Below are 24307 nucleotides of genomic sequence, written 5' to 3' on the forward strand. Positions count from 1 at the left end.
TAGAAAAATGAAGAGGAGCAGCATGGGAGGCAGTTAATTAGAGCCAGTTTTTAACAGAAGTTTGGCCAAAAGTACACTCTGCCACAATTTCCGGCACCGTAAAAGGAGAAATTAAAAAAGATGCGTGTCACCGCCAAAAAGGAGTATATTGTGAGTGGAGGAGGAACACCCGGAGGAACACCCCAAAAATGGGGGTGGGCCTCCTCCACATCTGAGCGAATCCACAAAAATGATTCAGGAATCAGAAGATTGTGCCTACAGACTTCATACAAATAGTTAACCCATATGATGACGATTACGGATTCTACAATCAAGCAATAAGTGCTTTGGATTTCTTGGCAAGAGGAAGCTTGATTGGCATGTAATGAACCATTGGGTGGGCAAATACATCCTCCAGACATGCACAGTAGGCCTACAGTCCAAGCCCACCTCCTCCATGTCCATTGCATTGTGCTCTAGCGCCATCTCTTGTTGATTGCTTGCAGCAGCATCCGAGATCCCGCGTTGATCTGATTCTGAGTTTTCTTTTGTGGAAATTCAATCTATACTTGACGTTTGGTGAGTAGAGGATACATGTAGGTCTAGATATTGAGTTCTCATGAACCTTGCGTGGTCAGGTTATATAGATTCTGTATTATTTGCTCTGCAATAATCTTGATAATTATAAGAAGCGCTACATATTCACAATTCAGATTTTAATATTTCAGTCCCACTGCTATGTTTTTGTGTTGTGTGTGCTCCGACCTTAGCGGAGGAAGAACACAAGAGAGAGAGAGAGAGAGCTGCTGTCTTGAATTCATCAGTTCATTCACCTGCATCTGAGTCTGGAATTTCAAACCTTGAGAGACTTGAGTTGCAGTAAAAGCAGAGTAAAATGATGAGCTTACTATATTAGTGACTGTTTGCAGCGCGACTTCGTTAAAAAAAGCGAGCGCACGCGTGTAAGTACATAATTAATGGCACGCATTTCCAATTTAAATTAATCAGCCGAGATGCCCGATATTTGGGAAAGTGCCATATTTGGAAGGGTGCTGGGTGTCAAATTTCCCACCGTGGGGAAACCATGCGGCAGCCATTGCAGATTTTTTTTCCCGATAGATTGAACATGTGCGATATCGGCGGCCACTCCTAGTACCAGTGAGGTCCAAACATTAACATGTATGGACCTCATAGGCGACAATGCTTTAAAAACAGGTTAGAAGTCCTGCACCCAAGTATTTTTATGATATTAGTGATTATTACTCGAAAAATGCAAGCTTTGTCCTCATTTGTTTAGCATTTATTAAAAAATTACCCATTAACTATAATCCTACTCATACTTTAAATGTTATAAAATAAAGGGAAACTTACATTTAGGTCCTTTTTCGATCTTTTCTTGGCAGTCAGTCCGGTCCCGTCGAGTGCGATCAAAGCGGTACGAAGCTGATTTTCAGATCACGTGATACGAGTAGTCATCTTCTTCTTCTTCTTCTTCTTTCCTTGGTTGGCAACCAGTTAACCAAGGAAAGAAGAAGAAGAAGAAGAAGATGACTACTGATCACCTGATCGATCGACTATCCTTTTTTAAAGACCGCAACAATTATAAATTTTATTATAAAATATATATAGAATAAATAATTGCATGATATTATATATATTTCTACAATTAAAAATATTTTGTGATATGAATTTAATATTTGACGTAAAAATCGCTATTTAGCAAAATATTTATTAAAAAATAAAAACGCCTTGGACACAGTGCAAAAAACCTAACAATTTGGCCGCGTTCTTAACAACTATTGTAAGGGGCGCTCTATTTATAAATAAAAAAGAATGTACAGCTGTCTACCGCAACGTGGTTTGTCGCAAGATTTGGGACAAATCCGTGGGAATTCTTGAGAAAATACATCAAAAGAACTGGTGAGTACCGATTAAACATTATCAAAGTAGTAAATAGGTTATACATAACTTGTAGATATATATTTTAAATTGATATTGATGCTTAGTTCCAAGCTAGGGCGGCCCAAATGTGCGTGAGTGGAGTCCCAGTTTATTAACACGGGTAAGTATTGGGGTGTCGCCTAGAGTGATCGGCGGCAACATTTCCTGCGAAAATCACTGCCCCCTTTTGAGATTTTTTTTTTGGTCATCGATCTTAAGTTAAGGAGTCCAAAATTAGTGAGGGTCATAAGAATCTTTGAAAGTCAAAATCGTGGATTTTAGTTTTTACCCCTGGATGTAACCCTAGGAATAAATTTTTTGAGCAGTAACCTGGGTCTCGTGTGTGCAGTTTAATAGATCAGAGGGTAAGTTCATGTATCACATGCACGCAATAAATCCCTTCGAAAATGTACATGTACTTGTAGATTATTATTGCTGATGATAGCACTACTTTGAAAGTCATTTATAGCAACAGCAAATTGAAGAAAAAATAGAAAAATTATATGAGCCTTGAACGAAACCAGCAGTACAAGCCTTTGTTCATTTGAACAAATGGTATACCAAAGTCTGTACAATGAAAAGACTGGACACTTTGCGTAACGCTTTGCATCGATTTGCATGTAAAATAGTTTAAGTGCCTAGTCTTTCCCTCGTAGTGTCTTCGATATGAATATCGCCCACTCTCTTTATGCGAAAAATTCCTATACCCAAAGTGAAATCGGGCCCCCGTAAATATCATTAAAAGAATATTTTATATTTAGCACTCAAAACTAAAGAGGAGGAAAAAGGGACACAATATCCCTCAGTAAGTTCAGAAAGGTGAGGTAATGAGTAGACTCTAGTAAAATGTAAGTTGTCCATTCGAAGCATAAAACAGTAAACAGCCGATCATACACAAAAGTGCATTGACTTGGCTGCGTTCTCAAAGCCTCTTTGTACATTGAGATCTATGTTGAGGCACCATCACCCCATCTTATTTTGATAACAATTATCACCCCCACTTTCCAAATGAAATGATTGCCAGCAAATTTTTATATAGACTTCATTTTGATACAGATTATTTCTAACTTGCCTCAGCAGCTTGAGACATTGATTTCTAAGCAGGGGCATCTCGAACCGTTGCCCAATTAAATGGGGGCTAATATTTAGACCATATGGACAAGTGTGCAAGTCGGACTGGGCTAAACTCCATATTCTTTTGCAGGATATTTTAACCAGACATGGCAAAATTTCAGGCAAATAATAAGGATTAATACCAGGTGCCACGAGACACCCTTCAAGATTGCAATTGATTTCTAGAACTGTTGTGGTCAGGCAGTGACAGTCGAGTGTTGCAGCACTAAATGATTGCCGATGGCAAATTAACGCATTTGCTCATTAGTTGGTTCAAAAATATTTTGTTAATGTCAGTGGCAAATTTGAAGATAAAATCCTACACCGCATACCATTTCCTGTAAAACTATTTGTACTTTTCAAAATTTTCTTTCATTTCAATTCATGTGTCTTCATTTTTGGTGACAGGTCATAGGTCAAATGTCATCATGGCATCAAACGCTACAAGGTCAGCAACCTCCAGCCCGGCCAAGAGTGAACGGAGTGCAAGTGAAAAGAGTGAAAAGAACACCTTCACAGATCTGAAGTCAATAGTGAAGTCCGAGTACATGAGCTTGGTGACTAACAGACGTTTCAAGAGAGCTGGAGAAATTAGGGTAAGACTTGGAGATTTTCTTATCATATTCTTACAGCTAGCCATGAGAGAATGAATACTACCGTGTGAAATAGACAAATATGAATACTTATTTAGATTTAATCCCAACTTTGAGTTTAATAAGATTATTTACCATTGCTCTCCAGGCTCATAAGTGACAAAGTAAATTATTTTCTAGAAACCAATTAGGGCCACGTCATGCCTGAATTTCTTCTTTCTGGATTCTGACAGCATACAGTATTATATTCAGATCTCTGCATGTTTCCAGTACATCCTGTAATAAAGTCATAGGTAATTTAGTGGACTTTGATATTCTTATCAATTTTGACTTGATAGATTTAGCCTACATCTTGTATAACAGTAATGATAAGGGTTACAAACTCTACAAGATGGAGCCTATTCTGGCTAAAATGTGTACCCTTTTTTCAAGGCAATAAATGAAACTATGTTAAATGTTTAACCCTCTATACTCTCGCAAATTCGGATGAACCAAATTGAGATATGAAAATAGAGGGTGATTCACTAATCGTTAAAAAAAAATATAAGAAGCTTTAGACCAATAAAGTCTCATGAAAATTGATTTTACACTGTACCTCTCTTACAATCGATTTTTAATTCTCAGGGAATCATCTCACTGGAATTAATTATGCTCAAATTTATTATATTCTATCAAAATTTACCGCTTTTAGTATAAGTCGCTGATCCAGACCAGTCCCGTGGCTACTTCACAAAATTATGATTTTATGAATGGCTAAAATAGCCTGCGCCAGGCTTGGGCTATTTGGGTGCTGCTTTTATTAGCACCAGCACCACGTGCCCGAGTTTGTTAATGGGTGATTGTAAAAGTAGTGTGACTCTGCTACAGTTACCAAGCACAATTTATATTGAATGGTGCAGACTATTTTTTAGCACGGGCCTGGTGCGGACCAAAAAAATCATGAGTCACTGAAAACGGTATTAGATAGTTTCCTCTTGGCCTTGACGTACTGTAGTTTACACACCTTGCAATCGTTCATTGGGATGTCTTTTACAGTGATTATGTTTATCATTATGTGAAATCAATGGTACAGTCATTTGCTCTGTTTAGTGTTGAATGTTGATACATGCTCTTGTCTGATGACCGCTGGGACACTTGAAAATGTGTCTTCAATGTCTTGTCTTCTTTACAGATGATTTGGTCGGCCAATCGTAAATGTATAGAAGAGAGAACGGAGGAGAATGAAAGGAAGAATCAGGAGTGTCCCTTCCAGTCTATCCACACTGCTGCTTCCTTCGATCAACTTCCCGTTACAAGAAAGGTGAGACATGTCTTCTCCAAATCTCATGCTGCTCTACTTTGGCAAATTGGAGTCTTTATTACACAGAACTCCAAACTGCCGACAACAGATCTCGTCATATTAAAAAAAAAGGAATGGACCCAGTTGAATACACCTGTGCATGTTATAAATTTCGTAACATTAGTCAGAAATTTTTTGTACTCAAAAGTGTTATCATGTCAAGCTATATATATATATACAGTGCGTCCCAGAAAAAACGAAACCGAGATTTATAGATGATTTATCATAACTTAATCATAAATACAATAGACAAATGACCTACCATTGTAAATCTCCTCTTTCATCTAAAATTACTTAGATTATTTCTCATTCATGCATGAGTGAGCTAAAACAATTTAAAGAGGGGATGCCAAAAAGTCATTTGGCGGGCTGTATCTGGGTTTCAAAAAGAAAACCACATTTAAAAAAAATTCAATATCTGCTCTTTAATTTGATACCTCAATTACCGAAAATGGTCTAGAAATAGCAAAGTTCTGGTTATTTGAAATAAGGCTTGAATTTCAATAATTTCATAAAATGAAATGGTCTTATAGGCTAGCGTTCAAACTCACTCGACACTCCGTTTTGTTGATGATCAGCCATGCATTAAGTCTTTTGTTAATAAACCATGAGATAGCTTCTGTGGGAAACCGGTGAAAACACGTTTATTTAATGAAATTATGGAAATACAAGCATTGTTTTGAGGGAACATAACTTTTTTACTTCTTGACCAATTTTTGTGATTAAGGTATCAAATAAAAGAGCAGATATTGAACTTTTTAGGCATGTGATTTTCTTTTTGAAATTCAGATACCCCTCGCCAAATTAGTTTATGGTATCCTTTCTTCAAATTGTTTTTGCTCACTCATGCGTGAATGAGGAATAATCTAAGTAATATCAGATGAAAGAGGAGATTCTAAGCTTTACAATGGTAGGTCATTTGTCTATTGCATTTGTGATTAAGTTATGATAAATCATCGCTTAATCTCGGTTTCTTTTTTCTGGGACGCACTGTATATATATATATTTTTTTTTTATTTAGATTAATTTCCCAATTATTCTTTCCAGCCTAGGTAGTGAAAATCCATCCCTTCTCTATCATGCATGTAGGTTTTATGGGTGACAAGATTTCTGTTTGTGATAATGAATATCTATCATGTAAAAAAAAAAGATTGAAAAAACCAGGACTCACAGGAGCAAGAACGTAAGTGTTATGAAACGTGCATAGAATCATAATTTTTTTTAGGTCTGTTTTCAAAGATTATGGTTTTGTAATTGACAATGAAAGCTGTATTGAATGGATCCTTCCAACTTTCTTAGTATTGGCCTTTGAACAAATGTTATTCTGGAGTTGATCACTCACAAGATCAATTGTGGGTGACATTAAATTAATCTTGAGAGAACTTGATTGATCTAGACCTTGGACTCATAATCGCAAGGTTGTGAGTTCGAATCCCCACTCTGCCATTGTCTCCACTTTGATAAAAAGGCCCAAGAGTAATATCTGTCATCTATAAAGTCAGCCACAATGACTGATTAACCTAGACATAAAATGTTTCCTAGGTAATTGGTTATATACCAGCTTGGCGTTTACCAGCAAAAAATGCTGTCCTGCCGAGTTCCTACGGGAGTTACCATAAACAGAAACAGGAATATTTCATTTTATCTGTTGATCACACAAGCCCCCTTAATCACAAGTTTGTAGAGTACACTCTTTAATAGTTCATAATGCTCAGTTTGACTATCCAGTGCAGCTAGTGACTATTCAAACAAATCAGATACGCAACTGGTTATTATTTTAAAATGATGATCTGCTATGAAATTGATTTCAGTGTTCCATAGAGGTCGGTAGTAACAAGCAGAAACAGACTGCCCCGCTGCATACACTTAATGGTGTTAGTTCAGTACCATGTGTCTATACATGGGCTCCACTTCAACAAAATTTTATGGTAAGTAGGCTTATCCATTTCTTAATAATGCTCCCCTTTATTTTGCAATGGCCATGATGATAACAATTATTATTTATTTATTTGTTTCTGCATGTCATGACATTACAAAGTGTGACCATCAAAAAAGTAAATACATTAAATTTTACATAAAAAAGATGTATAATTTAATCATTTACATTTACTGATTATACGAAAGTGGCAGACATGCCATGGTATGACAATAAAAAGCAGATGCTTGAGCCGTTGTCATAGCTTTGGAAATATAAAATATGTAAAATATATAATTATATAAAAAAAATACTAAGAAAGTCAAACAAACTAATTAATGATTACAAACAGAAAAAAAATAATAGTGGGATCTTATAGGTGCTCATGTCTATCAAATATGGCAACTCTGATCGATCTCTATTTAAAAAGTATCCCAGCTTTAGAATAGCTAACAATACGATTCTTAACTCTTAATGTGCCATTCACTGTAATCAGCGAGTGCCATATTTTTTTCAAAGAGTCTATCTTTAATTGTTTTATTTATTAAAAAGGGAATCACTCCTGAGACATGAAATGTTAAACCTCTTGACCATAAGCTGAACTGAACAATGGAATCACTCATGCGTGCAATGCACTTCTCAAAAGGCAATAGGCATAACAATAGCTGTATAATCATTGCACGAAAACGTGTTCGTGGCACTCCAGTGGATGCACAGATACGTGTTCTTGGCACGTTAAGAGTTAAACATTTCAGGAATAAATGAGCTATGACAGCGAAGGCAATCTATTAATCCAACTTTTATTGTACCCAGGTGACTGATTTTCCGGCTCTGTATTAAATTTTTACATCATCCATGATATCATCATAATTCTGCTTTCCGATATGACAAAGAAGTGGTGAAGGAAATCCTTAAAGCTGGATTTGCCCCATTGTACTGGAGGTAGCAGGATGTACTTCCCACTTGTAGCAATTGCCCTTCTACTCTAACTGATTCATTGCATTTTCAACCCTCGACCCAATTCTCCTACTCTCCTCCAATTGCTTCATCCGTGTCCCAGTTGGCACTTCGGTAATTTGTTATAACCCAGGGCTTAATCCATTCTTCTATTGATCTTAGGTGGAAGATGAGACGGTTCTTCACAACATTCCTTACATGGGTGATGAAGTCTTAGAGCAAGAACAGACATTCATTGAGGAACTCATCAAAAACTATGATGGCAAAGTACATGGTGATCGAGGTAAACTGATGATAGAATATAAATAAGTTCACACTAGCTACAGCCTGGCTAGATCAACACTTTTGCCCGTACACTGGGAAAATACCTTGAGATTGGCTTTAACCTCTGCTGTATATTGAGCAGAATATGTAACTCTAAACACAGTATGGAGGAAAGTGATATTTTTTTTCATTATTGTCAAATGAGAAATATGTTAATTAATTAACAATGCTAATTTTATCATGTACACTTAAATACAAGTTGCATGTAATGTAATATCTTTTGCATTAGATATAAACATTGCACAAAGAAGGCTCTTGTGTTATGTCCCTCAAATCACACCAATGTCGCTGCTTTCGATACACATTATAAGCAATATTAATCTCATGGTTTCCATCTAAAATCTCTCACATTGCCCATCTTTGACACTGGCATTTCTTAGGTTCAAAGAACCCGCGTTTAGTTACAAGTCAGTTCCGATTACATTGTCAGTTCACATGTAACCTCATGATATATAGTGTGAGATTGTCAGAGCCATTCTAACTAGTTGGTATTTTTTGTTGTGGTGACAGAGGGAGGCTTCATTGATGATGAAGTTTTTGTGGAGCTTGTTAGGAGTGTGGCAGCCTCGGAGCATCAGATGACAACCAAAAGAGAAGAAGAAAGTGGTAAGAAGAACAAAAAACTTCCCTTCATAAATTTCAGGAAGACCGCATTATTTTGAGATTCATGAACAGTAACTTCAATTTTCTGTTGCATTCCTCTCAAAATGTGCAATGGGTTCATGGAATATAAACTGCAGTCAAACCAGTCTGTTAACACATAATGGTGTAGTAGGTTTCACAGTACACCATGTATATTTCTTGGGCAAGTGTTGGTCCTGAAAAGGACCACCCAATTCCATTCTCCTGAAGACAACAAGAACACACTTGTCGAAATGTCGAGATTGGGGGTCCTTTTCAGGACCAACACTTGCCCAAGAAAGATACATGATGTACCGCGAAACCTACTACACTATTCTTCTTCTCCATGGAAACCTTGAGAAGTTATATAACACATGCTCATTTCCAATGGGAAGCAGTTTCGGGGGTCACAAGGGACATGTTTGACTTCTTTTAGCATTGCATGTATTTGACATGTTTATTTTTAGAATTGATTCTTATGAATGATATGTCAATATTGATATTTCAGATGCATATGATGGTATGATTAATGCCTGAAACACTTCTTTATCTTATATCTTTGATGTATGGTAAATAAAGAGCAATGTACCTGTAGTTGTAATACTCTTGTAATGCTCTTTTGTTGAGTGCAGCAGGCAGGAATTGAACCCCAGACTTCCCATGTGTGAACCAAGGTGTCTAGACCACTTTGCCAAGGCTCTTCCTTTGAATTGATATTGATATGAAAATACATACCAATATGGGAGGGAGATTCTGTGTTGAGTTCTGTAATCGTGCCATTTATTGACATCATCCTCAACAATATTTGGGAGATACAATCATTGTTTTTGTTTGAGAGATGTAAACATTAGACATGATAAATGCAGCTTCTGTAGAATTAAGAGAGCACCCATGCCTGTCTCCAAATTAAAAAAAGATTACCTTCATTGAATCTGCTTCTCCTCTTTTCCTCCTTTTGCTTCTCCCTTTTCTCTTTGCCAATATACTCCTCTTGTTTCCTCATATTCTACTTCTCTATTTTTTAAATCTGTCTCCTTCCACCTCATCCTCATCCTTCACTTTCTTCTTGTAATCCTTTCCCTATCCTTGTCTTTCTCCTTCCCTTTCTCTTCCATCTCCTCTTTCTCCCTCTTCCTCTTTTATTTTTCTCTTCTAATCATTCTCATCATCATGCGTAATTTATCTAATCAGCAGGCTCCGATCTGACCCAGATGAAAGTAGAAGAATTGAAAGAGCCGGAATTGAAACCAGAAGAAGATTCTTCATCGTCTGATTTTCCAAAGGATATCATCTTCAAGGCCATCGTCAGCTTCTTCCCTGAGAGAGGAACGATAGAAGAGCTCAAAGAGAGGTCAGGGGCCTATAACACAAAGCTTAGCAATCGTTGTGGAATAGTTTTCTACGATTGATTTCATTGAGTACAATCAAACGTGAAAATCAAGTGTACGATTAATTGCTAACCTTTGTGTTATGAGACCGAGAACTATTCAATTTGTATAGATTCAGCGGCTAAGTAATGAATGAATGATGAGAAAACAATTAGATGCCAACTTATCCTAATTTTAGCATAATGGTTGCATTAAACAGACTGCTTTCTACAGATTACTTCATTTATCTCTGCTTTTTCAAGATCTAATATGCCGAGCATGTAACATGATCACTATAGCCTTAATATCATCTGGCCTATTGGTGTTGTCTTAAAACTGTCTTAGGATGGTATGGGAGGGGTCTTATATGAGGTTTATACATTTGGATTCAGAGTTTTTTCCAAAAATATATTTTTTATGTACAAACATCTAAAACTTTATCATCTTTAAAATGGTCACCTTTTAACAAGTAACAAGATCAATAACAATCGTTCACTTTGCCTGAATTGAAACAAAATACATAGACTCTGACAATCTTGATGTATTACTCTTTATTCTTGATTGTTCTTATTTCTTAATCTTAATTATTTTCATAATTTAGGTATCGAGAGCTGACAGAGAAGCAGGATCCTAACATCTTACCACCCGAGTGTACCCCTAACATCGACGGTCTAAATGCCAAATCAGTGCCTAGAGATGAGACTATGCATTCCTTCCACACACTGTTCTGCAGACGCTGCTACAAATACGACTGCTTCCTTCATCGTGAGTTCTTATTCTGTTTACAAGACCAGCCTCGTTTTGTTGTTCCTTTCTCTTTTTGTTGTAAACTTCTTTTATATGTATTCCACCCTTTATTCTTTCCATTTCTTCCCCACTTTTCTAGCCCTTTCTCCTGCTCAGAAATGTTTTATTAGATAGCTGGTTTAAATTAACACAAAGACAATTTTATTTTCATCATTATTCTCTCTGCTATTTGACTTGATACTTTGTAGGACTCTCCTCCTGTAGTTGATACCAATAATAATAGTGCTGTTATAAGGGGCTTAAGACATTCACCTTGCTATCTATTTACTTGGAGTTTACTATTACCCCTATCTTCAAATTTATTAAGATATTTCCACTCATACTTGGTAGGATTCCATTGAAAGGCACATTGAAGGTGTTGAAGAGGAGATGGGTTGCCACTTGCTGTCAGCAACGTATTGTGTTGATGGTTCGGATATACATACAATAAGCATGTTCTGTTCTGGATTGATATTTGAAAGTTTGCATGGTCTTATGAATCACGGAAATTATTCATGCTACACATGTTGGTATTGAACACAGATTCAAAAGAATGCAGGGAGGTTGTACTATTTCCAAGGGGGGCTGTTCCAGTTCTTTACTGTTGGGAGGATTAATATTCATTTACAATCTAACACTATTGCACCTAACTTTGTTGATGTAGAATTGTGGGTCATGGTTAGGGTTGTCTAGTTCATTACCCTTAGTAATTCCATGATTTCATTTATCGTTTTTGTTTTCAGCATACCATCCAACTCCTAGTCAGACCAAACCCAAGAACAAGGAATTCAGGACTAGTACTGAGCCATGTGGACCAAGCTGTTTTATGCATAAAGTGAGTGACTGATGAAAATAAACACCAGTGCTGGTATTCAAATCAAGTATTGATTGATGAAGTAAATTACTGCGTATTGTCATATCAGGGGGGAAGCTCAAGAAAATACCCTTCCTGATATGACTATCACGACAACTCCATCAACAATATAAAACAGAAAAAAACAGAAATAGAGACAATGATTCATAAAATTACCTTGAGACTTCTTTTATTACGCAAAAGCGCCCCCATGCGCTAACAAGTATTTGTATTCAACTCACTTCTAAGTATTTTTCTTATCAAGCCAACTTTATGCAAAATACTTTTACTACTGTATAAGCTGTTATTTTTGCGAAGGTTTTATTTTCACAAATAGAAGATCACCCGCGAATTTAACAACGCGCAAACATGTTCTCTTATAAACGTGCAACAGTATGAGAGCACATTAGCTAGCCGAGCAATACAGCATTAGCCTGTATACTAGTACACACCATTACAAAACATCCGTTGTCACCTCGTTTTCGTGATCCCGCCCAAACCCTAACACGGCCTGGTGAATGTTTCATGAAGAGTTTTGCTGCTGAAAATCACAGCGAGGAATGTCACATGAAATTTACTGCACGTTCAAAAGGCCTAGGAATACTAGTGACGTAAAGGGATTTCCCCCTCTTGCCTCGTGTATGCAGGGTTTCCATCTTTGGTATCCACGGGCGGTATTCTGAACATTGTCTTTTCTCCATATTTTATCTTATCTCAGAGATATGACAAAATCTGTATTCTGGTAGATTTCATAACTTTTGTCACAAAAATTGTCATAAATTTTGTCTCTTCTCTTTAGCGCGCACCAAAAATATGCGGCTTTAAATGCGCGTAATCCTTTTATACAAGCAAAAGATATGACAAAAGTTATGACAGGTGGTAGCAGTCATAAATTTTGTCATATCTTTTAGAACCAAATATCTCGATACCCTGTCGACTGAATGTCAAGCAAATACAAAAATATACATAAAAATTACAACATAATGAAAAATGGGAATTAGAAACACAATCCAAAATACAAGATAAAAAATAATCACATGCCTGAGGTAAATAATTCATACATTATTGTGAAATCAATCATCATTGTAATACAATCATTCTATAACCATTCATTATTTGATTCATTATCATAATTAATCTAAGATTTTATTATTATTGTTTTTATCATTACTATTAATATCATATTACTATCATTTTTATTATTCACATTATCATCATAAGAAATTAAATATTGCACATTTTTTGTCTCAATTTATTTGTCTATACAGCAAGAGTACAGTATTCCAGAGCTTCCCACTCCGTCCACCGAGAAGAGCAAGGGATCTCCATTCCGACCCGGCTTCAGGAAGTTGGGAGGTGGACGTTCTAACACCAGCACACCGACCAAATTCCTGGGAGAGTTAGATTCTGAGTTTCAGCCATACGATAAACCCTTTATCGGTAGGTATTTGGAGAAAAAAAAGTTTGAAGTTTTGAAAGTTTTCCATGACGCATGTTTATGCAGATCTGTAGTAGAGGTAACTTTGCTAAACATACCCCGTCGACTCCCTTTTATTGAAGCTCATTCGGAACAGATACCAGAATTCCATGAAAATTTCGCTCTCGGCCAATTAAAGGGGTAAATTTTAGTAGCTTTTAACAGTACCTTGATATTTCCAAATTACATGAAACGGTGCCCTCGATGAAATATTTTACATAGCTCCTAACTCTAAATCACAATTTGCTGATACCATTTCTAAAAACTTTCTGTGCTCTGTTGATATCTGATTTTCATGCCTTCGCCCACCGCCGGTGGTTGCCTGAAGCATTATTTTTGGGGTTCAATATCTGGTTTTCATTCTCTTAACTTATTAACTGTTTGATAGATTTACTTAAAACTCAGCCCAAATAAAGTGGTGCTCAAAAATTAGTGAACCCCATCAGAAAACGAACATGTTTTAAGTTTCAAGATCTGCCATGTTTTATATATATATTTAATTGTAAATTCAGGTGATAAAATATTACATTCAATGTTCTCTGGTCTCGTCAAACAGTGTAGTGGTGTTATCTACATTCAACACTCAACATGAAGGAGTGCATTTTGTGGTGGGGCTCACTACCTTTTGAGCAAAACTGTATTTGTAACTGATCCGGCCATTTTTTTGGGGGGGGGGGGGAATTAAGGTTACAGAGGTTATATGCATTTTAACATCTTGGCCTTGCAATAACCAAAGAGCTGTTCTGGGATCAGCTTTAAAGACCCTGACCGGTGTAAAAACAATCATATATCAAAATAAAGGTACTATGAGTTTCTTGTAAAATAAAGATATCATATTGTGTATTTCTTAACCAATCAAACATACATCTTCTTTTTACTTTGTCTCTGAGACCTCTAACATTCAAAGAATATAGCTTTATATCAAGACTTGTCTCTTCCATCATCATAATATATAAGTCTCATTGTATCTTCAATTGTACACATTGTATATTTTAGAACTTGATGAAGCAGTATATTAAGCATGTATAGGTATAAAAAGAAATAAAAGCTAAAATAAGATATTAACATATGTACATTACTCAAAAATATTAAGAAAAAAATTTTGAAAAGAGGATTCGGCAAATCCTTCCTGATTGATCTGTCCATCATCAAAACGGAGTGTAAAAGGAGCATTCTTTGTAACGCATAGTATAGGCCTAATATTACCACGCTTACCATGAGAATGTAAACAGTGAAAAAAGAGGATTCACTTTTTGCATTATTATTTTTGTTTAATCAAAATAAAGGTAATGATTCATACAATACGAATATACCAAAAATATTACATATATCTCCTTCCAATAGTTAAAAATATTAAATAAAAATCAAAGAAACTGCTCCTCCAAAGTACGCTTCGATTGAGCACCCCCACGTCGCCTGGAAATGATGACGTCACGTTGTGTCAGGAGGGTTGTGATTCCATAGGTTTGTGTACAAAAGCATTGGGTATTTTCTTCCATTTCCATGTTATGAATCCATTTTTTTTTTCGTTTTCAGATGAAAATGGCACTCAAAATTATTCACTGTTCAAATTGTTGTAAACCTACAACTATTCACTACCTTTTTTGTGATTTCTTTGTTTGGCTCTTATTGGGCCTAAATTGTCAGGAAAAGTTGTTATACATAATCTAAATGCAGATAGAATTGAAATCTGCGCCAAATAAGCAGGAAATAAAATATGGCAAAAACTAGTTCAAAACTGCAGATTTCATAAATTCAAGCTTGTGGGTAAAAATATATGTGATATCCCTCTGTGATAGAAGTGAAGAGAATGAAATGCGTTATCTGGAAAGCAAAAAAATCACCCAGTTTTTCTGTGTACAAACCTATGGAATCACGACACTTCTTACACAACGTGACGTCACGGTCTCGAGGCAGGTGAAAAGCACAATAAAGCCTATTTTCTAAGCGGGGTTCGAAACCCGATAATTGGAATATTCTTAAGCAAAATACTCAGCTGGGAAGCGGTGAAAATGCATAAAGCATACCTTGGTGTATTTAGTAGCTTATAAGCTTTCGATTGGTATATAATTTATCAATTTCATTTTCGGGTCCGGTCTGGATCTTTAAATTTGGCTCATGAAAGCATTTATTATTGTTGATTGTTGTGAATCCACTGAGTTAACATATTGTAATTGATCCTGAAAGGAAAAGCAAGAGGAATTGTGGACAGTTTTACATTATAATTTATATCAATTGCCTTACAAACCACTTGTGAAATCTTGGCTTTTATACTCTGATTGAATACAGAACCAGAGAGTAGCAGTAATGACAGCTTGCCAGCCGAGACCAACCTTGTGACATCAGAGGAATGGAACGGAAGGGAATCTTCACTCTTCAGAGTCTTAAGAACTGTCTATTATAACAATTACTGTGCCATGGCAAGGTTGCTCAGGACAAAGACTTGTGTTCAGGTGGGTCATTCTCACTTGACTTGGTATATTGTACTGAACCTACTCAGTGTGTTGTCCGCTAGCTATGGTAGCTGAAATGTGCAACGCTTTGCTATCGTCCTTGTACAATCCAAAATATGTAACATGACACAGCTACATTGTAGCATTAAATATTGACGCACATTCAGTTTTGTGCTTGCTATGTAATAGATATTCTTGGAAATTTCTTGGTTTTTTTTTGGTTTTTTTTTTACCTCACTACTAGCTTGGAAGGTGAATGTATGTTTTCCTGCTATGCCGTCTCTAGCATGTATAATTCAAATCGTAGGCATATGCTGTACGGTATAAACGTTTAGTAGTGAACGACTATGACAATGATAACTTGATATGACAACCATTGTGGTTGCTGTTGATGTTATTGTCTTGTCTCTTTATTATGCCTCAATTAAGTTGTATAACAACAAAAGGATCATTGCTAAGCTACTTTTTATATTACTTGGAGTCAAGTATTTCACTCTTTGTTTTCCAAAGCATTTTTCATATTTTTGATTGGGTACATTACATGATTTTGTAAATACATTTTGTTTTTCATGGTGTAATAAATTGATTTACTATTTATTCAGGTGGCAGAATTTTCATCAAAGGAAGGTGAAGCAATGGAACTCTCACCGGAACACAACACACCACCTAGGAAGAAGAAGAGAAAACAAAAGTAAGTTTATTATTATCTCTCTACACCCTTGTCATTTGTACAGTACTTAAGGAAAGGATGTGTATGTAAAATAAAGGGTTAGGGTTAGTTGTGATAGATCCAATCTTTCTCAACAATGGAATGCCATATTGCTCTTCTCCTTTTTTTTAGGGGCTGCGGAACCTGGGGGGGCACCTTTTTTTCAAAACCGTGTGTAAAAACGTAAAAATGACCATCTGATTGTGATTTGTTGCATGGTCAGCCCCCCCCCCCCCCCCCACTTTCTAAACCATTCCGCTGCCCATGCCCATGATAGTTTTCATTAAAGTCTGTTAAGCAGCTGGATTAGGATTGGTGGTTTGGTTTTTCAAACAGTGGACATGATTTGTGATTTCTTTAAGTGTAAATACTGGTGCTCAAAGTACATGTAAAAAGATATCTACAAATGGCTAGTTAGTTCCTATGGCTCTCTTGAACTGGACAGTGCAGTGATTTGTTTGAGAGAGCTGATTAAGTCTCTGAATAATACTTAAAGACATCCAAGGTAGAGTCATTAAGTGCTGTTATTGGCTGCTTTGTGTTGATCTTTGACTCTGCTTCCATTAGTTCAATATAAAAATGATAATCTGGTTGTAATTGACTTGTAGATGGTGCTCAGCCAAGCTTGTAGTCTTCTTATTGTGAGTATAGGGAGACAGATAATTATCCTCATCGATATGACACTCACCTTTCTCGGTAGTTCAAAGTATTTTTTTACACTGTAATGAGATTGTAAAATAAATAAATTAGAAGTGAATTCAAATTTATCTTTTTATTTTCCTGTAGGTTGTGGTCTATGCATTGCAGAAAAATTCAACTCAAGAAAGGTAAAGGTACTTTGATTTCCTTTTTTCATCCATTGAAAAAATAATTTTAATAACACAAATAAGTAAATCAAACAAAATTTAGACAAATATATATTTTAACAATTTATCTGGATAATTCATTTTTGCACATTGTTTATAATTAATTGACAGTCCCTAATGTCTTGTACCATTATATGTATTTGTAACCTTAACATAATAAAAGTTGATGGTTAATGTTTTAGTTCACCTGACAGCTAGAGAATCTTGAATGTTTGTAATAAACAACCAAGGACCAATATTTTAAATCCTTTCCATGACACCTATGTAATGAGTATATAGGACATTAGTCATTTCATTTCAACTTGGTTTTGAAGCAAACCTTATGTTGACCAAATTATTATTGAGCTGAAACTGATTAAGTCTCCAATGTTCTACCTTGAATATAATATGATAATGATAATGCACTTGCTTGTCTTGACAGTAGATAATTATTTTTGATATTTTCCAGGGTTGTCACGCTTTCAAGCTTTGCTTTTGTGACGACCCTTGCAACCATTATATTTATTGTGTAACAGAAAGTATTGTTTATGTAGGATACATTTGAAGATTTACCTACAAAATTATTTGTTCATTATCTTTATGTCAAATTCAAGATAAGTATTTTCTTTTTGAGATCTTTGTTATGAAAAATGTTGCATAACCAATAAATTAAAATGAAATAATGTGAGCGGTCATCTGGTATTGCAATCATGGTTTTTGCAGAACTTGTTTATTTGTAAAAATGGGGGAGCAGCACAAGGGAGAATTGACTCCTGGTTCCTCAGGCTAAGAGAGCTCTTATTTGATATGTGAATTCGTTTGATATTGGGACTGACTCTCCTAAACCATGCAACAAAGAAAGGCAGTATAGTCCATGGGATGGTATTCTGGAACACTGTCATAACTTTTGTCATTTCTCCCGAGATGTGGCGCCGCTATGATTGTCACAAATCGATATTCTGAACGTTGTCTTTTCCCCTGTCATATCTCTTTAAGTCCCCCCCCATTGTTTCAGAGGCAAACCAATGAAAATCACTGTTCCGTGTTGGAAGCCCTGCTAATCAATAGAATGGCCCGGGGGCACGTGGGGTGTATCCTCAATACGGTAGCTTGCATCGCGTGACTGCGCGTGTACTGATGCACTTAATTACAAAGAGAGACGGAGCTCAGAAGGATTTTTAAAAGAGATGAAAAATTGAGGAATTAATATATAGGGCCTAACTACTTGTAGCATGAACAAAATATATATGAAAAGAGTCATGGATGATAAGTGAAACTAATACAACAATCTTATGTAGATAATATCACTGTATGCTTGGCATATAGTCAGGATATTATGGTACTAAAAGAAATGACAAATTTTGTGACTGCTAGACCCTGTCATAAATTTAATCATATTTTTCGTTTGTGTATTGGGATTATAGAAATTTATGAACTGCTAATTTTATTTTGCGTGCTAAAGAGAAGAGACAAACTTGATGACAATTTTCATCACAAAAGTTATGACATCCACCAGAATACAGATTCTGTCGTATCTCTGAGAAAAGACAGAATATTGAGGATAGACAATGTTCAGGATACCGCTCCTGGGGCCATTTCATGAAATTTCATAAAATATGCATGACTTTACACATAAACTGGTGACCTGTTTTTGTGTTAATTGAGATACTCAAATTATTAAGAAAAAAATAAGATCCATTTGCATTCAATTTTAGTCTAAATAAATTGGATTTCAACTTTAGCTGATTAGAATAAAAATGATGAAAAATCTAATTTAGTAATCAAGGAAGGATCAAGGGTCATTCATGCAGTCATGTTTAACTTATCAAAAGCTTAATGAACACCATCCATGCCTATTTTCTTGCCTCACAATTGTTAATTTCTCATCTTCATGCAGGGAAAACAAGCTAAATCACATCACCAAAATTGGACCTGGTTTTATGGTGCTCTACAACTGATCCATTATATCAGAGCTATTGACAAATGGGTCATTCCACTGTCCGCGTGTAAAATGCAAAATATATTCCATCTTTTTGACATAACTCATTCCCTATGTCATGCAGTCCATTATGATTTTCTAGCTTAGCTGATCGCACATTTTTTTTAGCCATTCAAATTTGTCTTTTACAATAATTTTTTTTTGCAACCACTGACCTCAAGATCTGGTATTATTTGACATGATCATCACAATTACTTTATGATTTAGGCTATGCTTTACAGTATATCACGGTGCAAATCGTGACCGTGGGAACTAAGTAGTATGTCTTACTTGTGCTTCGCTTTTTACATTTTATTACCTTATTCTGATCTGTTTATAATAATTAATTATTTTTCAGATAATTCCTCAACTCATGTATACAATTACCAACCTTGTGATCACCCTGGCAAACCGTGTGATTCCGACTGCACCTGTATTATGCTCCAAAACTTCTGTGAAAAGTTCTGCCAGTGCTCGACAGAATGTAAGTATCATTGTGTTAATGATGATGATGATTAGGATGGTGGAGGATGAAGCTGTTGCTGTGATGGTGTTGCTGATAACCTTTGCAATGATGATGACAATAAGAAGAACGAAAACGACAATGACCACAATTATGAAGATTGTGCGACTGATGACGATGGTGATGATGAGGGTGACTGTAGTGATTATAATGTTGAGGATGATGAGGATGGTAATGAGTTTGATGATAATGTTGATGGTAGTGATGATTACATTTATAATTGATTGTAATAATGATGATGATGAGGATGGTAATGAGTTTGATGATAATGTTGATGGTAGTGATGATTACATTTATAATTGATTGTAATAATGATGATGATGAGGATGGTAATGAGTTTGATGATAATGTTGATGGTAGTGATGATTACATTTATAATTGATTGTAATAATGATAATGATGACTGTGATGATGATGATGATGATGAGGATGGTAATGAGTTTGATGATAATGTTGATGATAATGATGATTACATTTATAATTGATTGTAATAATGATGATGATGATGATGACTGTGATGATGATGATGGTGGTGATGATGATGATTATAATGATGACAACAACCACCCAGGCAAACCTTTTTACTCTATTTGCACCTAAATCATTCTTCAATTCTGTGAAAAATTCTGTCAGTGCTCTCCTGAATGCAAAAAGTATCACTTCAATACTAGAGGAGAATAAATGCCCCAAATAAATGCTTTTTATAAACAGAAGCAACGATGAACAAGTACTTAAACTCATACACCTTTGATTGCTGAATTTGCGTGTGTTGAGATCTGAAGTTGGCAACGCACTTTGATAATGAGGTAATTATAAAGAGCGTACGATCCCTTCCCCCCACCAGATGACAATTTTATCACAATCAACCATCATTATAAAACATATCCTTGAGATGAATTATGCAATTTGCTTTATGACTGACAAATCTGTGTTTTCTGCATGTATGTTTCTTTTACTTTAAGGTCAGAATCGATTCCCTGGTTGCAGATGTAAAGCTCAATGTAACACCAAGCAGTGTCCATGCTACCTCGCTGTAAGAGAATGTGATCCCGATCTATGCCAGACTTGTGGAGCAAGTATGTTACAGAATTTATGGGCTTATTCAGGGGGGAGCAGGTTGTCGCACAGCACAAAAATTTCATTTGGTGAATATTCAGGGATTTTCGTTTATGAGGTTAGATTGTTCTGATGAAGAAAAGAATCAAAATTTCATGAAAAACACTCTTTATTCTCTGAAATGGTTTTTTAAAAAAACCTTGGAGATTATCCCACTTTAACATCATCTTTTGTGTCTCTATCAGAGTTCGTACCAAGAGTCATTTTCATTGTTTTTTTTGTTTTTTTTTACTTCCTTGCAGGTGTGTTCACTGATAAAAGTACAAGTGAAAGTATATCCTGCAAGAATGTCAGTCTACAACGAGGATGGAAACGGGTAAGAAACATCTCCATTGTTGCTTTTGCTATTCATAAAGATAAAATAGATGATGGGACATCTATTATTTTCTAGCAGAAGAGCTGGCATCTCTAGAGAGTTACAAAAGTATGAATTAATATTTTGCCCATTAAACACAAAGCAATGTTTTGTGTTTTGTTGATATTTCATGTTATGGACTCATGATGAGTATTGTCAATATCTGGGCTTCATGGGAAAAAATGTGTCGTATTATGTACTATTTTGGGAAAAGGGTGTATTAAACTGTCAAGAGGGAGAAAAGAGATATTCATGGGACTTCAACATCCAAAATTTGAACTTAGGTCTCTTGGTACATCAAGTTTTTTTGTTGAATTCCTTGCATCTTTGTTTCAAAATGTTAGAATCACATTTCCATTTTTTCTCTTGATTTTAGCACCTTCTGCTAGCTCCATCGGATATTGCTGGGTGGGGTATCTACATCACTGTTCCTGTTATGAAGAATGAGTTCATCTCAGAGTACTGTGGAGAGGTAAGTAACCTCTAAGTAGACATAGGAGGCTCAGTGGTTGAGTGCCTGCCTCATGAATGGAAGGTTTGTGGTTTGATCCTCCAGCCGGGTCATACCCAAGACTGATGAAAAGGGTACCTTCTGCCTTTTGCTAAAGTGATATTTTCACTCACAGTGGGGTAATTTCATAGGTTAGAAGGGCAAGTCATCTGTGACTCCAGGGGCCTGTTGCAGAAAGAGTTGCGTTTAAACGCAAGTAAAAAAATCAATCGCAAGTCAAAAATGCGCGCTGTTGATTGGTTGAAAATCATTCGCAACTTGATTTTCAACCAATCAACTTGCGATCAACTTGCGATTGATTTTTTGACTTGCGTTTAAACGCAACTCTTTCTGCAACAGGCCCCAGGGCCCTGTCTTACAAAGAGTTACGATTGATCCGATTTACCACTACTATGAATGGCCAGCAGCTCAACATTTAAAATGCAATTCGTTCAAAATATTTTCTAGATATGTTTATTCATAGATTCACCATTTTCTTGGAGATTCAATTTCCTGTAGAATAAATTATGTTATGGATGGATTTCCATACAGGTGAGATTTATTGGATCAATCATAAGTCTTTGTAAGACTGGGCCCATGTGTATTTTTATCTGCATTGATATTTGTAATCAGCCCAGTGGCTTTCAAGTCAAATTACTGGTAGAAAGTTCATGCAGGAAACTATAGGCCTAAAGCAGAGTATTTGGCAAAATATATAAATCTTTTGATTTCTTGTTATTGTGGAGAGTTCAGCTGTAATAGTTTGCGACCATTACAAAAATCTGAAATTCCACCTTTGCAAACTTTCTTATGATGCATTGAATTGCAGATTTAGGGGGTATTTTTGTATTTTTACTATATTGTTGCACTTAATATGAATAAAGAAATGGCCTTTACAATCATGATATCTTTCTTATTTTAGTATTTGTAGATTGGTTACAGAGTGCTATCAAAATCATTGCAATTATGTGGGTGTAGGTAAGTTTAGCATTTCTGTATTGTTTCCTTGCTGACAGGAATTATCAAACAGTTGATCGTCAATCATGTTTTTTTTTATACTTTTGTAATAAGATTATCTCTCAAGATGAGGCTGACAGACGTGGAAAGGTCTATGACAAGTACATGTGCAGTTTCCTCTTCAATCTAAATAATGGTATGTAATGCAGAGTTCTAAACACAGGGGCCGCGGAACCGGGGGGGGGGGGGGGGGGGCTGGGGGGCTTGAGCCCCCCACTTTTTTCCAAAACCGTGTATAAAAACGTAAACATGACCATATGATTGTGATTTTTAGCATGGTCAGCCCCCCCACTTTTGGCTCAGCCCCCCACTTTGAAAACCATTCCGCAGCCCCTAAAACAACCTCCTAATTCATGATTGTGTTGATGGGGATATTGCTGATGGTAGTGGATGAGGTTGATAATGGTACTGGTATCCATGATGATATGGATGAAAATGATGATGGCAATGGTCCTGGTGATGATTGTATTTATGATGATGCTGGTAATGAAGGATGTTCCTGATGATGATTCTGATATTTTGCTGCTGTAGTTGATGATAATGAGAAAATGATGTTGCTGATGGGTGATGAGGATGATGATGATGATCTTGATGTTAAAATGTTTGTGTTCTTTTCAGATTTTGTTGTCGATGCCACTAGGAAAGGAAACAAGATTCGTTTTGCCAACCATTCCAACATACCAAACTGCTATGCCAAAGGTAGATCAGTGTAATAAATCACTTCTTACTCTTATGTCCTTTAGTGCCCCGTAACACTGAGCGAAGCAATCGATCATACATTTATGATTGATAGCATGATTATGTGAAATTAAATATATGATCGATTTCTAAGCCTTCCATTATGGGGCCCATATGCTTTTGGTATAAAACTGAACCTGTAAGGTAATAAGGTTGTTTTGATGAAAACTATTCAACATAAGGAAACTTTTTTTTTCTTCATTGACATTGATTTTTATAATAATTGTTAAAGGATTTTCCTTTATACTACTACTAATAACATCCACAGTATTTTATGTGTAATGAAATATGATTTTACAAAACTTATTATTTGTTTCTAATATCATTATTTTTTGTTAATGAAAATTTTAAATTTGCTTTCCTATTCACCTCCTTTACCTCCCTATTGCACTTTATTTTTATTAAGATTTACTAATATTAGGTATTTCTAAGATATTTGGATAATGGAGTTGCCTTGTGTAGAGTAAATTGATATAATGACAATTCACCATACAACTTCAAATATATTGCGAGATATATCTACTAACAAGGATCTGCCCTTATATTTCTTATGCTACAGTAATGATGGTAAATGGAGACCATCGGATAGGTATCTTTGCCAAAAGGAACATTCAGACTGGAGAAGAATTATTCTTTGATTACAGGTAATGAGAATGAACTTGCGAATGGTATGAGTGTTTTTTCCCATTGAGAAAAAGAATATATAGGTGATTGTGGCGAATTTGAATCGTTTTTGGACCATAGAAATCACTTCGTCTGTGATGAAATTAGACTTAGAAGAAATAAATTACAAAGAACTTTGCTTGGTAACATATCTT

At 35.8% G+C, this 24307-nt stretch overlaps 1 protein-coding gene across 8 annotated transcripts in view; it reads left to right on the forward strand.

Moving 5' to 3' along the window:
* Nucleotides 1–464: 464 nt before the first annotated feature.
* Nucleotides 465–24307, forward strand: part of LOC129259114 (histone-lysine N-methyltransferase EZH2-like) — a 29811-nt gene continuing 5968 nt past the window's right edge. For 2 of the 8 annotated variants that reach the window (XR_010293256.1, XM_054897398.2), the window contains exons 1-20: nt 475–558; nt 3442–3629; nt 4798–4926; nt 6777–6893; nt 8000–8120; nt 8672–8767; nt 9977–10133; nt 10751–10914; nt 11679–11770; nt 13057–13228; nt 15555–15718; nt 16321–16409; nt 17214–17260; nt 19609–19734; nt 20736–20849; nt 21132–21205; nt 21621–21716; nt 22806–22887; nt 23370–23450; nt 24049–24133. Coding sequence is in view for 4 of the 8 variants with exons in the window: in XM_054897398.2 (XP_054753373.2) it covers nt 3462–3629; nt 4798–4926; nt 6777–6893; nt 8000–8120; nt 8672–8767; nt 9977–10133; nt 10751–10914; nt 11679–11770; nt 13057–13228; nt 15555–15718; nt 16321–16409; nt 17214–17260; nt 19609–19734; nt 20736–20849; nt 21132–21205; nt 21621–21716; nt 22806–22887; nt 23370–23450; nt 24049–24133 (2174 nt within the window). In the remaining 4 variants the exon portion in view is untranslated. Of the gene's footprint in view, nt 559–3441; nt 3630–4797; nt 4927–6776; nt 6894–7999; nt 8121–8671; nt 8768–9973; nt 10134–10750; nt 10915–11678; nt 11771–13056; nt 13229–15554; nt 15719–16320; nt 16410–17213; nt 17261–19608; nt 19735–20735; nt 20850–21131; nt 21206–21620; nt 21717–22805; nt 22888–23369; nt 23451–24048; nt 24134–24307 lie in introns of all 8 variants that reach the window. The other 6 variants (XR_010293261.1, XM_054897416.2, XM_054897390.2 and 3 more) reach the window with 5 other exon arrangements.

The sequence above is a fragment of the Lytechinus pictus genome, chromosome 1, assembly GCF_037042905.1.
Source record: "Lytechinus pictus isolate F3 Inbred chromosome 1, Lp3.0, whole genome shotgun sequence".
In the NCBI taxonomy this organism is placed as follows: domain Eukaryota; kingdom Metazoa; phylum Echinodermata; class Echinoidea; order Temnopleuroida; family Toxopneustidae; genus Lytechinus; species Lytechinus pictus.